General features: G+C 40.3%; 2 protein-coding genes across 2 annotated transcripts in view; one reads left to right on the plus strand and one right to left on the minus strand.

Annotated features, from left to right (window-relative positions):
* The first annotated feature begins 251 nt into the window (after positions 1-251).
* The window catches only part of LOC307016162 (transmembrane protease serine 9-like), a 72,951-nt gene continuing 54,645 nt past the window's right edge, over positions 252-18,557 (plus strand). The window contains exons 1-3 of the mRNA XM_079645195.1: positions 252-395; positions 906-1,123; positions 1,446-1,641. Of these exons, the coding sequence (XP_079501321.1) occupies positions 908-1,123; positions 1,446-1,641 (412 nt within the window). The 5' untranslated portion in view covers positions 252-395; positions 906-907. The remainder of the gene's footprint in view (positions 396-905; positions 1,124-1,445; positions 1,642-18,557) is intronic.
* LOC307016766 (general transcription factor II-I repeat domain-containing protein 2A-like) lies at positions 5,370-9,169 on the minus strand. Its single transcript, XM_079646077.1, has 2 exons — positions 8,132-9,169; positions 5,370-8,033 (listed from the first exon to the last, which is right to left on the minus strand). Exons 1-2 carry the CDS (start codon positions 8,609-8,611, stop codon positions 7,332-7,334), a joined length of 1,182 nt encoding a protein of 393 aa, XP_079502203.1. The 5' UTR covers positions 8,612-9,169; the 3' UTR covers positions 5,370-7,331.

An 18,557-nucleotide genomic window follows, 5' to 3' on the forward strand; every position in this document is an offset into this window, starting at 1 on the left:
CTGGGCAGGGCTACAGCCAGCAGGGCTATGGAGGCTACAAACAGGGCTCTGACAGCAGCCCCGGCTCCTACAGCCAGGGCGGATACGGCAGCTACGGTCAATCCCAGTCAGGTGGAGGAAGACTGTCCAAAGCCCCACAGTTATCCACCCACTCTTTGTAGACACGGAACTTTATCTACATGTCCTGTCTTCTCTCTTCTCCCTATAGGATATGGTTCTCCCCCCTCTAACCAGGGTGGTGGAGGTGAAGGCGGTGGCTATAATCAATCCTATAGCCCTGGAGGCTACAACAACAATAACAACAACAACAACCAGCCGTCCAACATGAGCTACAACCAGCAGTCATCCTTCTCTGGGTACAGCCAGCAGCAGCCTCCTCCTTCATCCTCCGCAGGGTAAGACTAGTACAGCAATAGTGTATTGCCTATTAACTGGATACTGTGCTCACTCATTTGCAGTGTGTGACAGTTCTATTTCTCTATTTGTATTGTTTGTGTTTGTTGTTGTAACAATAGGCTGTCGCTTGTTATATGTTCCCTTGTTTGCCAGGTCACTCTTGAAAAATAAATGTTAAGTCTTCTTAAATCTAGATATTTTGCATCATCTGTTGAGGAGTCCTGATTTTAATTTAAAGTTGTCAGCGTTTTTTTTTTTATTATTAAATTGTGTCCTTGAACCCATAGCTGCTTAGGAAAGAACTTGTCTTGTACCTAAGTTGATATTAATAGTAGTAGGCAGTGGCTATAAAATAATACAGTATGTTAAGTTAAAACATTTCAATATAGAGCTGTTTTAAGCTTTAACTCCTGGTTTAGGTTTGGCTTCCAGCAAGCTTTAGTGCCACACATGCATTGTCTTGTTGTTGTTGTTTTTTTAAAGCTGCTCTCCCTTTCTTCCTTCAACAGCCATGAAGGTAACTCGCAGTCCTCTGGATACAACCAGCCCCCGAGCGGTGGACAGGGTGGAGGTGGTTACGGCAGCAGTGGAGGTCAGTCTGGGGGCTATGGTGGCAGCGGGAGCCTTCAGCAGCCACCCCAACACGGAGGAGGTCACTTCAACCAGCCTCCAGGCTACAACTCGCCCACTCCACAGAGCTACAGCCAGCAGAGCCAGTATGGGCAAGGTGGATGAGAGATGCTTTATATTGGCCTTTCTGTTTAGAAGAGTATTCCTTTTTTAATTTTTATAACAAAAATAGATGTCAATCCCAGTTTCTCAAAGTCCAAGGTGATGACTTCAAATGTCTTGTTTTGTCAATCCTAAACCTAAGATCTTTACAATGATATTACTATAATTTGCATGAAAAATTACTTTAGCTATTAATGTTTGAATAAGGATTAATCAATTTCAAAATGCTACAACATAGTTTTTTGTGGTACTTCTGTAATCAGGTATTGGCATCACTACACATCTGTAGATTTCTAAGTTTCTCAACTCCTTCTTAGGATATGGAGATGAAAGCCCACCGTTGGGCGGAGGAGGAGGAGGTGGGGGATACAGCGGTTCCAATAGAGGTTACGGGGATCAGGATGGCCGCGGCAGCAGGGGACGCGGAGGTGGATTTGGAGGTCGTGGCGGTGGCGGATTTGACAGTGGTTTTGACCTTGGGGGCCGAGGTGGACCGAGAGGAAGAGGCATGGGGTGAGTGTTAAAAAAACATCCAGTGTCCATGCTATCAATCCTGTCTTATAAAAACGAAAATCTAAGTACAGGGATTCATAAAAAAGTTTCCTCCACTGCAGTTTCAGTACAACTGTGTTGAGGAAATAGAAAAAAAGAAGACAGTGTACTGTTCCACATCTGTAGCTTCATGCTTAAGCTATTGAAAGGCACTCCTTCTTGCCACAAAGCTATTACTATGTTATCAGTCTGCTGTGACGACTGCACACATTTGTTTTGCTTTAGAGCAGTTTGCCATACATGCATCTTATCTAGGTGAATACAAAACAAATAAAGGTTTGTGTGTTCTCCGCAGCACCTCAGAGAACAGCTTTATTTTATTTCTTGTGCTGCCTGCCACTGAAATCGGCTGATCCATTACCAAAAAGAAATAGAGTGCAAGAATCTCTCATATCGACTCCAATACTTCTTATTATATCAAGCTGCAAAATTATTATGACCGAGGGGGAAGCCATGTGTCATGATTTATACGGTGAATTCATCAATAGGCTACCTCTGAATACATTTCAGACTTCATTTCAATGGTGATTTGTTAAACATCAGACATTTCTTGCTTAACTTGATCACAGGCATGTTATAACACAAGAAAATGTAATCAAAAAGATGTTAATAGTTTGAACTGTTCTCTTAAAATAATCCGAAGAGGGACGTTTTTTTTTTTTTTTTGTCCCATTTATAAAGATTCTTCAAACTTAGTTTGGTGGTATTTTTTACAAACACTACCACTGCCTCGATTCTGTGGCCAGCAGTTGAAAACAATTTGACAATATAATAAGATATAACCTAGTGGAGGAACAACTTTTGTAATTGATGTTCATGCAATGAAACGAGGGGTTACGTATGGTAACCCTTGTTATATAAGCACAGGCGGAGCCCTCTGTTGGACTCTATGGGTAGTACTACCTTATCATGCAAGCATTCACCTACTGAGACTTCTATAGACGTAGCCGGCCCCGGGGCGGGCCTACCTGAATGCGCGCGCGTCTCACCGTATAAAAGGTGGCCTCGCCTCCTGATTCCTACACCTCTCTTCAGCGAGCGGTATAGGACAGACAGTGCCCTGAGTAGAGGGCAGAGCGTGTGCTTATATAACAAGGGTTACCATACGTAACCCCTCGTTATATCTCTCACAGGCTCCGATGTATACACGCGCTGTCGTTCAACAACACCGTTCCACCCCACTGCCCCTGACCGGCTTTCTGGTTAGCAGCCGCTGCACCTTACTCTCGTCTACCTCGGTTTTAACCGTGGAGAAGTCTGGGCTGCGGCTGACAGAGCACACTCTGACGCGCTTACCTCACGAAAAGTGTGCTCGGAAAACAGTGCTGAGGCCTCCTATTATATGGTGAGATGGGCGCGCATTCAGGTAGGCCCGCCCCGGGACCGGCTACGTCTATAGAAGTCTCAGTAGGTGAATGCTTGCATGATAAGGTAGTATCCATAGAATCCAGTAGGTGGCGGAGCCTGTGAGAGATATAACATCAATTACATAACACAGTTGGAGAATCTTTTTTTCAATGATAATCTTCTGAATGAATAGGCTCTTCTTCGAACGGTTTCGTATAACTAAAGGGAGACTCATTGAATGTTATAAAAAATGATGGCTTTGGGCAAAATCAAACAAAGAAAAATAACAAGAAAATTACATATCAAAGATTTGACAACATTTGTAAAGCTATAAGGCAGAAACTTGTGAAGGTGATATTTTTGTTAAAGAGGTTGCACAATATTTTGTGTTTTCCTTGTAAACAAAAAATGTTGGTGATAAAGACATAGCACAAAAAGTTTGCCATTTTATTGTTTGTTCTTTCTCACCTATCACAGACTTTTTCCAAATATCCTTTCCCTCCGTTACAATATTTGAAAATCAATGTTACAGAACTTGCTCACACACCTTGTGTTAAGAGTTCATGTAGAAATTAAAACTAATCTCGAAGAAAACCTAATGCATTTAGTTGAATATTTAGAACATAGGTAGTGGTGCACTTCAGCTCTGTGTGGCTGAAACGTGTATAACAACAATAACATGTTTTAATTTCAACCCTTTTTTCATTGCTGAAAAAAGTAACTTCCAAAAGTTATCCTCGCAAAACGAACAAATGTACTCCTCTTGGTTTTTCCTTCTCACTTGCTTCTCTCGGCTTCAGGAGAAGTATAACAGTAATTGCACAACAACTAATTACTTGAGGACTTAGATTATAAATCTATTAATTTTAGCGAAAAACCCCTACATAAACTACATACCCCCCTTAATAAGTATATTTTATACTTCAACGACTCGCAAAAAAGCAAGGCAACTGTGCCCTTCACTCTGCCCCCACACTAAACATTACCATCACCTGCCCTCCTCACATGTATTCACCACCCTCCCAACCAGCCCCCTCCCCACTGTACCATACTCTGCTTTAATCAATCTTTGAATCTTCTCCTAGGCTTTTACCTTCTCTCCAGGCTGGCTTTCTGCTCTTAAGCCGCCATTTGGGAAATTGCTAATAGGGAAAAGTCTACAGACAGTCAAAAGTCTTCTTGTAGTTTGAGGAAAACATCTTTGAAAAAACACAAATAATTTAGGATATCATGAAAAAAAAGCCTAAAAAAATAACTCCTGTTTTTGGTATTGCTGCAAGGGTAAAAGCTGACTAATACCAAAGAAAAAAACAATAACTATCCACAGGTCAGAGGTGTTGCTGTTGGGGTTGGTTTATTGACAAAAAAAGTAGAAACATAGAACGGAACTCATTTCAGTGGAAAAGGGGTCATAATGAAATATAATGGGTGCGCACAACAAAGAACAACAAGACTTGGTAGAACAGGGTAAACACAGGCCAATTCAGCTGCTTCTAACATAAGATGACAAGAGCTGTGTCTCAATTCGGATACTTCCATTTCTACACTGCCATTACGCACACTGTGAACATTATACATATATATTCTTCTGTAGCATTTTAATTTTGGCTCAAAACAAACTGGAAAATGATGAATCCTGCTGGGGCCAGCTAGCGGGTTAGCAACGTCATTGCTCGCCGTACCAGACTGCTTAATTCACTTATTAAAAATAACAATGGCTTTGGTCCAACAACAGTATAAAGTGGCACTTATGTTACACAATTCAAACAACCCACTTGTATAACTTTTATTTGTAAAGTGCATTGTGTACCTGAGCAACTGCTGCTGGTCCCTTCACTTTCGTTACGCTGCCAAAATAGCATTAATTGAAGGTGAAAAGTGTCCAGCGTTCCAAAGCAACTTTTTGAGCTTTATGAGTACAACATCCAGGTACTCAATGCACAGCATTTGATTCGAGTGAGAACGCACTTATGCACTAAAAAAAAGTACAGAAGTACGTGAACTGAGACACAATATAGGTCTTTTAACTGGTCATTTGTATTCAAGGTATATTCAACAAACAAAAAAATGAAGTAGGGGTTCAGTGCCAACTGACGAGGGGTGGGTTTAGGAAAGAGACTGGGAGAGGGAAGTTTACCCACAACCTGTCAGCACCAGCCTTCAATGCGTGTCGTTTCTCTCTTCCTCCACATCAGAATGGGCGATCGTGGAGGATTCAATAAGTTTGGTGGTAAGTGACAAAAAAAAAACACTTGATCAAGAAGGTTTGTTGGGTTTGAGGAGGCAAAGCTAAACGGAGTACTCTTAAAGCATGAAGAGGGTGTATGTTTTTTGAACTAATATAAGACATTTCTTTATTTACTAGTGCACTGAATTCTGCAAAGTAAAAACATGCAGAAAAGATTAATGTGAAGCATATTCAACTTTAAGACTGCTATAAGATAGAATATTATAGGACAGGTCAAACTAATTTAACACTAAAACCGCCAACGGGTCAATTTTACCCGCTGCTGTTTTTTGATTGTATGTAACTTTTTTTCAATAAAATATTAAAGTTTCCCAGTACGTAACTTTTCCTGAAAGTGTGTTATGTAGCACCCACTGTTGTTAAAAATTGTCAAGATGAAGTCAGATTGAAAAGAATTGCCATTTATACCCATCAGCACCAGCGGGTAATATTTACCTCAAAGAAAATGAAGCGTAATCATGAAGTGTTGCTATAGCAACGCCTTTTGTCTACTGTGGTTTCTTATAGATAGAGCAGGGATGGGCAACTTGAGGATAGTGAGGGCCAAAAAAAAATGTCCTCACTACCAGAGGGCCACTTCGTGACCATTCACTTCCATCGGCAGGATACTATATCCACGACATTTAAATAGCCAACTTTAGCTACTAATTTAATGAAAATAACTAAATATATATAGGCAATAAATGTTTCTTGTACCAAACACCAACACTGAGGTTAACAACGAATATTCATCTTTGTATTGTGTTTCTATGCTTCCCTCACATTCCATATGTAGCAGGTATATAAATATACAGGAATGCATTCCACCAATAATCCCTCACGTTTTATTTTATTGTTCCAATATTATTTATTGTCACTTTTATTTTGGTATGTTTACTACAAAAGACCGTTTTGGGAGCTAATGCTTTTATTTTGAAGTCTTCACTTTCGGCAGTGACGTCATCTACCTGCGTTGCACCCTCTCTCACTCAGTTGTTTGTATGGCAGACTGAGGTGAGGAGAGTTTGTCATGTGCTCTTTGTAAATTTCTGTTCTAAATGATGTTTACAGTGTTTATATAATCTTAAACTGTGAAACAAGGTTATAATATCATTCCATGGTGCTAATGTGTTGCTGTGTAGTTGTTTTGCAGAAGTTTGAGTGTTTTAGCAAACTTTTAGTTAAGTGTACTGTTTAGCAGCACTTGTGAGGACTCACACACAGCACCTGCAGCATGTTTAATGGCGTCTTTTCCTCACCACAGACTGGTGTGTTGCAGACGTCCATGTTTATTAATGCTGCTGCATTATTGTGTTTACTTCATGCAGGTATGTTTGTTGCTCCCATGTTTTGGTCTATTGTGTTTTGTACTATGTGTTTATTTTATTGTTTTATTTACATGTCTAAAAATACTAATTAGCCGGTGGTGTATACATTTCCAGTGTAACTGTAATTGTACAGTGTATTGTGATCTATTGTGACAGATTTGATATCTGAATGTTTTATAAGGACTAGTCTCTCAGTTGTTTGTATGGCAGACTGAGACTGGTGTGTTGCAGACGTCCATGTTTATTAATGCTGCTGCATTATTGTGTTTACTTCATGCAGAGGAATAAATACGCCACAGTTTCGGTTAAAGACAACAACCGAATCTCCTTGTCCATCAAACACGCACAACACAACGCAGAGTCGTAGCAAGGGTCTGCTGAGAAGTAGGCCCAGACCGGCTACACATACATAAAACCAAGAACATATGCATTTTTCTGAACTTCACCCACAGCTGGATCAGTAAGCTATACATCTTAATGAGATACTTGTGGCCTCTCCTGCTGCTGCACAATAGACTGAATGTCAATATCAACATTTGTACATCCGATTTGCATGAGATAGAACAGTGTCTCATCTGTCAGTCTGTTTCTCTCCCTTGACTTGATGTGCTTCATCATAGAGAAGTTGCTCTCGCAGACGTAAGTGCTGCCAAACATGCTGGCCATTGAGAGCGCAAAATCCCTGAGGAGTGGAAAGCGGGACTCGTGTAGCAGTCTCCAAAAGGAAATTCCCCTCTCCTGGCGCTTTGCTAGAAAGGGGTCTGACTGTAGTTCGCACATTTCAAGCTGCAATCAGGGGGCTGCTCGATGATTGCAGCCGAGAGGGGGTTAGTGAATAACTCGATGCGTGGCTGCATGGTGTGGAAATCTTGAAAGCGCTTCTTAAACTGCTGCTGCAGTGTTTCTATGTCGGCTCTGTACTTGGGTAATGTTTTCTCACATTCGGGGGCATCTTTGCGCATCTCTTCACATGACGGGAAGTGCGCCAGATTATGACGGTCGGCTGAAAATCCGTCTTTAAACAGAGTCAGTTTAGTAACAAATGCGTTCATGTGCGCATATAGATCCGACACGGTTTGGCATCTTCCCTGTAACCCTATATTCAGGTGATTAAGATGCGAGGTAATGTCCGCAAGGAAAGCCATGTCGAGAAGAAAATCTGTATTCCTGAGTTTTGCGCAGTACGCACTTGTATCACATTGGATGGTGTCCTCCAAGAACACAGGGATTTCTGCGCGTAGCGCAAAAAACCTCTCCAAGCATTTTCCACGGCTCATCCACCTTATCTCTGTGTGCATCTGTAAATCACCGTACGCGGCGTTCACTTCATCCAAAAAGGCTATAAACTTCCTGTGATTGAGAGACCGGTTCCCTCCTCGAATGAGATTAGTAGTCTTTTTAACTAAATCCATGACATGGCTAAAGTTCATTGATTTGGCACACAGAGCCTCCTGCAATATCAAAACGAAATTTGATTTAGCCTGATTTTTTTTTACAAAGAATGCCCACATTCAAAACCATTAGAATAGCTAACAATAATGTTACCCACCTGATGTATGATGCAGTGCAGTCTTGGACAGTCAACGCCACTCTGGCGGAGGAGGCCGGCGAATCCAGTGCGCTTTCCTTGCATTGCTGGCGCACCATCGGTAACAACAGCTGAGAGCTTGTGAAATCCTCCGTGCGCACTTACAACATTTTCAACAGCGGCGAAAATATCTTGTCCTTTGGTAGTGCCATGCAAAGAAGCCAGTTTCAATAACTCCTCGTGCACTTCAAATGAACTGTTAATGGCTCGTGTGTAGATGAGAAACTGGCTCACATCAGTCACATCAGTGCTCTCATCCAACGCTAAGGAAAAGTATGCACAGTCATGCATGACTTGTTTTACCTTTTGTTCGACATGATTTTGTATATCAAATATTCTTCGTGTCACTGTCCGACGGGACAAAGAGACGGTTTCAAAGTTTTTAGCCATGTTGTCATCTCCGAATGCTTTAGCCATCTGGACTGCACAACTCTTCACCATTTCGCCGTCAAACAGGGGCTTCTTAGCTTTAGCAAGCTCAAGGGAAACGGCATAAGACGCCGTGAGAGACGATTGCTGTGTAGTCGTGGCTCTGGTAAAAAAAGGTCTGCTGCTGGCATATTTTCCCTTTTAGGTCAGCAACGATGGCGACTCTGGCAGCTCCTGTGTGCTTTTCATATTTGTCTTTATGGGTGCTGTTGTAGTGGCGACTTAAATTGTAGTCCTTCATTGCCGATTTAGTTTCAAGACACACCAAACACATAGGTTTGCCTTTGAATTCTGTAAACAGATAATCTATTTCCCATTTTGGCTGAAAGATACGGTTTTCTAGGTTCAGTTTTCTTTTTTGGGCGCTCATGTTTCTTTTCCCGCTAACGGAGGAAAGCCGCGAGGTAAACAGAAGACAATATACACTTGGCTGCAGGCCTCATTAATTTGGGGGGAGCGCCCTCTAGCGGTGAATTTTATTAATTACAAGTGGGGTCTGGTTCAAATGATTTGCTTGTTTACAACTGTGAAACCAATATATTTTTGTAAATTGACTCGCGGGCCGCACAAAGTGAGGGGGGTGGCCACATGCGGCCCGCGGGGCCGCCAGTTGCCCATCCCTGAGATAGAGAGATAGATAGACAGATAGATATATAGATAGAGAGAGATAGAGAGATTTGTACCTAAGCAAAACACAAGTCTAACACCAAGCGTTTAAATCAGCACTGGTAGCGATATTTTATACGTCATGCTATCTGCACAAACTATATCCTATGGAAAGCTGAGAGTCCACAGATTCTATTGGTATAAGTTTCGTCTCTGTGCGATCAAAACACTGTTTTACATGATAAATAAAAGAACATTGTACCTTGAAAATCAATAGCGGGTAAATTTGACCCGTTGGCGGTTTTAGGTATACAGTGACCTCTGGCGGTTTTAGTGTTAAAAAAGTTTTGTGTTATTTGAACTTAACAATATACTAATGTATGGAAGCGTAAATAAAAATTCAGATGTAATCTTACAATAGCATTTTAATTTCCCACTTACACATGTTTTTTTGAAAAACATTTTGCATATAGTATTTCATTTGTGACAGCATTGAAATGTAATTGCAAGCGGGTAGACTGCTTTTCAAAATCTGAAATCTTTTTCTCTTCCCCTTGTGGGGAAATGAACGACAGAAGAACAGTGCAAATGAAAGAATAGAATTTGATTATTGTCAACCTTATACTGTATTCCTCCTCTAAAAATGAAATAAAATGTTAATGGCATTTTTATTTTTAAATTGTTGTAGAATCAACATCAAAGTATTTTAAAATGGATTATTCCATGTTAATTAGAATTGTGAGCTATTTTTCTCTTACTATTATTATTTCTTTTTAATTGTTATTTTTGTCTTATATAATATTTAAATTGCATTTGTTTTAATATGTTCAACAATACAACAGAGTTTATCTTTCAAAATAAAATCTTAAATATTCTCAGAGAATGCCCATTGTAGTTGGGAAAATAAAAATTGCATGATTGACTTTAATTAAACATTAGACCAGTGGCGGTTCTAGACCAATTTGACTGGGGGGGCCAGGCTGGGGCCAGTTATTTTCTGAGATGGGCACAATAAATGCGGGACGGAAAAGACAAAGACAGTATGAAGTCATTGGGAATAAGAAAAACAATGCAATACAGTTATTGGTATTTGTTTCAGTACACATATTTATTTCAGATACTTATAGTTAAAGTTTTTACGCTCTAATGGGTCCGCCTAGAATGACAAATAACATTAGTTCCGCCTATTCCGTCAGCCAAGAAATCGTTTAATCATAAACTTTTCATTTTCAGGGGGGCCACAGGGGGGTCCAAATTCAGTGTTAAGGGGGCACTGGCCCCCGTTGCCCCCCCCCCAGAACCGCCCCTGCATTAGACCCAGTCAATGCTTATGTAAGTGGGGATTTAAAACACTATCCGGAAATGACATTTTTATTTTTTATTTAGTCCACTAAATGCTGCTATACTACACAAGGTAGCGTGAGATCATGCATCAGGTTTTCCATTGCACAGCTTCCCAGGTAAGAACCCCTTTGCTGTGGTCGACTGTGGATAATAAGCTCAGGTACTGCAAGTGTACTTATACTCAGTGATTAGAAGGACCAGCAGAGGGAGGTAATGGCATATTATGGATTGACATGGACTTCTTCTGCTACTCTATGTTCAATCTTCGAATTTCTGGTGGTGTTCAGAGGTTTGGTCCGGTCATAATACCTGCAGTGTTTGATTGGGTAGTGTGTGAAAATGAACAAACGAAAACAAGATAAGAAAGGTGTCAAAAGGTTTTTGTGTCACGGGAAAAAAGATTTATGTTTTCTGGGAACCTTTCCTCATACCAGAATTACTGTAAACAGGTGGAAGGAACTGTTGGTGTTCAGAGATGAGACATTGTAAACGACTGGTTTTATTGCTCAACAATGGAACTTACCAGAAACTTGATACAGAAGGCTTTGTAAGGTAAATAAAGCAAAGATTGTCAATAATGTGGTCTGTCCATTTGCAACAATATACCAGGATGTATTAAAGCTAGATCATGTCACCTCTATTATCTAGTAGGTAAACCACATCCAAAGGTGGCTGATCAAAAATATGGTTTTATTAATTAAGGGAAGATTTACTGATGGAAAGTCTGAGGTTGTGACTAAGCCCTCACTCTCAGGTCCGTGATGGGGACAGAAACATATGAGGCATTTACATCATTCAGCTTGAAGTTGATGGTTATATTTGTTCAATTTTTTTTGTCAACAGTGATACAGCAGCAGAGTTTATGCAGGAGCGCTATCAGTGACGCATACAATAGCTACTTTCATGGTGATAACAGGATGTGTTTTACCATCAAAAGTGCAATGTTTGCCAACATTTGCCAACAGCGTGTCTCTTCTATTATTAAATGAAAGGAATATACTATATAAAGTATATAGTAAAAATTATTATGATTTTGGTTGAAGCAGCAGGGTTAATTGTGGAAACTACATATGTGCAGTTGCAGTTATAAACTTCACCAGCGATTTGAAAGCTTAGTTTTTGTTACATTTGGTGCTCAAACATTATGTGTATAATCACTAAAAAAATGCATCTAATGTTTAAAAAATCAATCAAATGTGTTCTTGTTTCTGAGAATATAAATGGGAGCTTTACACAAAAGTATCAGAATACCTTTATTCGTCCCACAGAGTGGAAATGTACAATTGTTACATCAAAGAAGCATGCAAATATATTAAAGATAAAAACTAGGAATAGATATATAGAAGTCAGGTGTATTAAAGGTTAAAGTATATATTGCACAGCTATTTACGGTAAATATATATTGCACATAAGTAGTTTTGCAGGACTGTTATAGTTGTTATATGTGTGGGGGGTCTACCAGGGGCCGTGGTGGCTGTAAAGGGTGACAGCTGCAGGAAGGAGGGAACTGTGGTGTCTGTTCTGGTGTTCAGGCAAACTATACCATAACGTGTTGTATGAATGTGCTAGACAAGCCAGAGGATTATACAGAGGCCAGAGTTTACTGTCTTTATGGTCGAATTGACAGCTCAATTCAGAACATTAAGATTGTAGCAACAACATAACTATGGTATCCATGTTCTAAAGAACAACAAGAAAGAAAGAGTGAAAAATGTGTTATAAAAAAATCGATTTCAAAATAAAAGCCCCCTCAAACTCTGTTTGAATGATGCGAGTAAAAAACACAGCTGGCAGCCGCGGTGAAACTGGAGCGATTAGAGCGAAGCGAATATTCGCATCGCGTCCGGTGGGAACGGACAATTACGGCTCCTACACACGGCGGCGTGCGTTGTCGCTTGCTGGCGAGGGGGGCTGAAACTCGACCAACAACCAATCACATGAATCTCCCGCCCCAGACACACAAGCACGCCGTTTGATTGGCTAGAGCTTGCACTGGCATATGATTCGATTGGCTGACGCCTCCGTCGAGGCGGCAAAAGTAGAACATTGCTCTACTTTTGCAGCGAGCACCGCGAGAGAAGCTACGCTTTGCTCCCACAATGCAGTTCAGCGAATCGTGATGTCACCCCATTCAAAGTGAATAGAGAACCGCAGTGACGCGTCGTAAAACCCGGAAGTAAGTTAGCATTTTTAGCACTTCCGGTTCCTTCCTCAAAAAGCAATGAATGTTTTCCATAGGGTTTTGGAAAATAGCTCGAAATAAGGTCTGTGGTTGACACAAATTTAAGAGATAAATCACGTTTGGTTCTACGACATTAAATACATCAGCAGTGACCCCACTGTGGATTTTTGAAGAGTTTACGTGTCTGAAAAACGATGGTTGTTACCGAATGGCTGAATAGGACTACAGAAATTGTCGAGGCCGTTTTACGTCATTACGCCGAACATGTAAACGTAAAGTTTGTTTTCCCCTGTGTTCTTCTTGAAAGCAAGTACCTGCCTATCTTTAGTATCTGTATATCTATATCTGACCATTAGAATCTGCATTTTTGAAATTGTCGTTTTTAACACCGTAGTTTTTACAAATTATACAATAATTTATTACCAGTGTTTTCCAATTTTACTCGGCAGTTCGTTTCGTTAGCTAACGTTAGCTAAAGCTAGCGCTACTAGTTAGCTACGCAATGGTTTGTTGCTTTGCTCCGGGTTGCAGCCACAGGTCTTCGCATGAAACGTGCTTGTTCTATCGTTTCCCGGCCAATGTTTTCCAAAGGAGAGTCTGGATTCGTGTCATGAGGTAAGCTGACGTTACATTTTTGTCCATGTCACGGTGAAATGTAAATGATGGGTAGTGACTGTATCGCCGTTTTAGAGATGGCGCTGCTGAAAAGACCGCAACATAAGTAAAGATAATGAATACATCCTATTAAAACCTGCGTGGCTTATATGATAAGTCTAATTAGTACAAGCAGCATAACGTTTCACCATGTAACTAAAGATTGTAGTCAGGGAAATCAGTTTGACATATTAAACTAATAACAAATCACCTCTGGCTGGCAGAGAACTCTGCTGCATAGTTTCTCTTGGACGTAAAATCACATGTACATTTATATTCAATTTAATATTCCATCCCTCACATACTTTTGTATATATAATAACTTATATTTTGTTTTTCTTGTTATGCTGCTGCAACACAAACATTTCCCAAATTTGGATCAATACAGTAATATCTTATCTTAATTAATTAAGAAATATAACTATTATAATTAGTGTAGCAGCTGACACCTATTTTCAATATGGATTATTCTACCATTTATTTCTTTAGTTCAATTTTCATCTATAAAAATGTCAAAATAGTGAAAATGTTCCCGAGCCTTATTGAAGTGCAAGGTTATATCTTTAGATGTTTTGTTTTAGCCTATGTACTGTATGTCTTAATGCTCTTATATGTGACGGTGTGACTTCCATGAAACTAATATTTGATATCTTCCCAACAGACGAGCTGACAGGAAACCTAACACTCTAATAACCACAACATTGCAAAGGCGAGTAAATGTAAATTTAAAAAAAATCACAATTTTTTTCTTTCTTCTTCTTTCTTGCAGTGAGGTGAAGCTGACCTTGCACTTGGTGCCAGTAAGGATGTTCCTCACGCAGGCTGAATGTTTCTCCTTCCTTACTGACACAGAAGCCCTTGATTTGCAATGCTTCACTAATTGTCATTTCCCTGGCTCTGTAGGGACACTCTACCTCCAGCACAGCGGAAGACCCTACCAGACCATCTGGAGTTGCCCCCAAAAATCCTGATAGGGAAAGCCACAAATCTGACTCATGGACCTGCATCTGGGTTGCAGTGGTGAATGCCCTGACGCCCTCACATTCATTAATAGTCCCCCACTGTACAGACAAAACACCATCAAGGGCCTGTTGTTGCCCTAGCACCCTGGCAATAAAGGAAGCAGTCACACGCTTTGACCTCAGGACAGCTCCAAAGTTGCTGGCAGTCAACCTTCCTTTCCTGAACAAATGCCAGTTTGGGTTGGTTCGCTGACCAGTGGTAGCCACCTGAATTGCCCTCTGTTGCTCCTCAGACAATGCCATGCTTGCCACAATTGCCTCAGGTCCCTGATGCCCAACAGATTTGATAATTTCAGGAACAGTAAGTGTTTCCAAGCTGCAGTGTTCCTCTTCTGGCTCGGGGGAGAGAAGCCAAGAAATTCCTGAAAACCTGCCCCCGAGTCTGTCCCTCAGCCAGTCACGATCTTCGGAGGTGGGCTCTCTTGTGAGCGGGTTAAATTAGTTATTGGTTTCAACAGTCACATTAAAACAGTTACTAAATCGGCCTACTATCACCTAAAGAACATATCTAGGATTAAAAGACTAATGTCACAGCAGGATTTGGAAAAACGTGTCCATGCTTTTATCTTCAGTAGACTGGACTACTGCAATGGTGTCTTCACAGGTCTCACTAAAAAATCTATTAGAAAGCTGCAGCTGATTCAGAACACCGCTGCTCGAGTCCTCACTAACACTAAGAAAGAGGATCACATCACTCCTGTTCTGAAGTCTTTACACTGGCTTCCTGTGTGTCAAAGAATAGATTTCAAAATACTGCTGCTGTTTATAAAGCACTGAATGGTTTAGGCCCAAAATACATTTCTGACCTCCTGCTAAATTATGAACCATCCAAGTCTCTCAGGTCTTCAGTGACGGGTCAGCTTTCTGTCCCCAGAGTCAGAACTAAACATGGAGAAGCAGCGTTCAGTTATTATGCTCCAAATATCTGGAACAAACTCCCAGAAACTTGCAGGTCCGCTAAAACTCTTACTACTTTTAAATCCAGGCTGAGGACTTTTCTTTTTGTCGCTGCTTTTAATTGAACTATTCATATCTTAGACTGCACTGTAACTTTTATCCATGTATTTTTTCTTTTAATGTTTATTTGATGAGCTTTTCTTTTTAATGACTGATTTTAAATGCCATTTTCTTAATGGCTTTCATTTTTTGTAAAGCACTTTGAATTGCCTCGTGTTGAAAAGTGCTATAGAAATAAACTTGCCTTGCCTAATAAAGATTTAATGTGACACATACAATTGATTTGTTGATGGGAATTAATGTGAATAAATTAACTCTAGGTTAACGGTACTCTTGCTATCACTACTCACCGACACTATAAACCTTGTCCCTCATGCTAGCCCTGACAACACCGGTAAGCACACCTTCATCTCGGCTGCACTGTTACGTGTCCTGACTTGTAGTGGTTCTCTCCTCTATCTACACTCTTCTTGTCATCTTTGTAAAACGATATCAGACTGGTAATTGACACAGCCATGACTTCTAGTTAAATTCAGTGTGGCTAAAATGAAAAGCTTTGTTAAAATATGCAAGCACGCGAAAGTCAAAGTCAGCTTTATTGTCAAAAATTCGACATGTGTTATACATCCAGAAATATCGTTTCCCACAGTGTGACATGTATACATAAAACAAAACAAAAAGGGCCTAGATAAACGTGGTATACATTAAACAAAACAAAAAGGGCCTAGATAACCGGGGTATACAGTTTAAAATGTTAATATATTTAAAGTGTTCAAAGTGCAGTTTCAGTGCAAGTCAGTTGAAACGATCTTAAGTTGGCGTGACGTTGAAGTCGTGCGACCCTGCTGCTGTACTGGCTTGTAGTTCGTTTATAGTATAACGTTAGCATTTTGCTTCTGGCGACTAGATTTATGATTAAAAAATTATAAAAGTAGGGTTGACATGTGGAGATCATCCGGCTGAACAAAACGTAATCCCTCTCTTAAATGTTTGTCAACCACAGACCTTATTTTGAGCTATTTTCCAAAATCCTATGGAGAATTTGCATTGGTTTTTGACAAAGGAACCGGGAGAAGTTTACTTCCGGGTTTTACGACGCGTCACTGCGGTTCTCTATGGGCAGAAGCGTTGAAGCGGCAACGCACGCCGCCGCGTTAGAGCGATGCGATAGGAGCGATTAGAGCTTCTAATCACTCTAATCGCTCCTATCACATCGCTCTAAACGCTCGAGTTTCACCGCGGCTTTCAGCTGTGTTTACTCACGTCATTCAAACAAGTTGCGCTGGCTCGGGAGCTACAACTACAACAAAATGAACATATTTTACCGTGATTAAATTGTAATACACGTTTCTAAATTATGCCGAAATAACAACATACTGATACCGGTTAGTAAAAACCATGAATTAATGCTTGACAAGTCTGCAGACAAGACGGCAGGCGAAAAACTTTTTCAAATGCTTGTTTTCTGAATTAAGATCGGGTCGACCAGGCTAAGCAAACGTTGTATACGCTCCATCCACACTCACAACAACGGCCTACAGACATAAATAAACCAGCGACTGTATTCGCCATGACACAGACAGTCTGTGGTTTGTACTTGTTTAACTTCTGTATAGTTTCTGAACAGAGATGAGGAGCTCTGAGCTCTGTGTGCTAACTGCTAACAGCTAACGGCTGATGTTTTCTGGTTGAAAGTCAGTGACGGCAGGCTGAGATCCTCACCGCTGATTGGCTACCGCGAGATAGCGTCACGCGAATATGACGCTCGGGTTGAAAAAATTGAACTCGAGCGTTTGTCGCGGCCCCCTTCAATCGCCTCAATCGCCCTGCGGAATTCACGTCCACTGCTTCATGCTCGCCGTCACCACCCCAGCTTCCACCTGTAGGCTCGGGGGTTAGTTATTTAATCATCACTCATCGTGCTATGTATATCTGTGGAGTGATGATGCCCGAGCCTAGTCGCCAAACTCAACTATATGCTGCTTCTAATAAACATGTTAAAGAAACACGTGAGTTGTCTGAATGAAGTGTTATTATGGGAGAATTATTATTCTTGTGGTACTACTACCTTATTAGGCCCATATCGAGCAGAGCATATTAAGACCAAAACTCATGTACAACAACTTCCTTACTTGCAATAAATAAGCACTAATTAGAGGGTTATTGAGGAAAAACTCTCAACTAATGGCTTATTACTTGTAGAATAAAGCATTAATAAGTGTTTTATAATGACTAATAAAGAGCCAATATACTGCTAATATGCATGTTAATTAACAACTAGTTGATGGTTAATTTGTGTACCTTAATATAAAGTGTTGCCAAACTTGTATTTAGAAGTATTTGCAGGACATTGTTTTGGAAAGTGCATAACATAACATTCTCCATAAAAGGATACAGCTTTTAATTAAGAGAAAAAGAGAGATTGCAGCGATGGAATAGTTTATTGCTTTGGTGGAAAGCATCCTTCATAATCCTACTAGTTGTGGTTCTGTACATTCTGCTTTATAAGTCCTGGATAGAGGAGATGAAAAATAAAAAGCAGCATCAAACAAAGAAATAAAGAAAGGTGTCTTTCAAAAGAAAACAATATTAGCTTTATTATTAGTTTTTCAGCGTGTAGTTACAGTTCAAAATGTTTGTTCAACTTTTAGGGGTTAAAGTGTTATTGGAATGAACTTTATTATAGATAGTTTGTTGATTTTTTTTTTATCTATATAAGGCTTTAAAAAATAATAGAAGAAGCAACCTCCGTATCTTTAAATAGTGACACGAGGCCATTCAATTTGAAATCTAGAGTTTTATCTTTGATACCTGGACACATGGTTTTATCTGAGAAAAGGTGTGTCCCTTTTGAAGATGGCTTTTTTTCTTGGCAATTATGCATCATCCTATATGATGCCAAGAATATTGCAGTGGGCTTAGTGACATTTCTGGAACGTAAAGAAGAATCACAGGTTTTCAGTAGGTGACCTCTGTGTTGCTGCGATAAAGGGTTGGTCCGGTTTCACAGTCATTTCTGAAGTTGCGTTGATGGAAAGGGGTTTGGCTTCGGCTTCTCATCACAATGCAAAGTCTTGTTTTACAGTAGGAACATTTTAGTTCCTGAAGCTGGCGTAAAACAACCTGCCATCAACCTGCCATCTTCGAAAAGGTTACAGGTCTTAAGACACATTAGAATTTCCTAAGGACCTCA

Source organism: Notothenia rossii (genome assembly GCF_949606895.1).
Source record: "Notothenia rossii genome assembly, chromosome: 8".
NCBI lineage: Eukaryota > Metazoa > Chordata > Actinopteri > Perciformes > Nototheniidae > Notothenia > Notothenia rossii.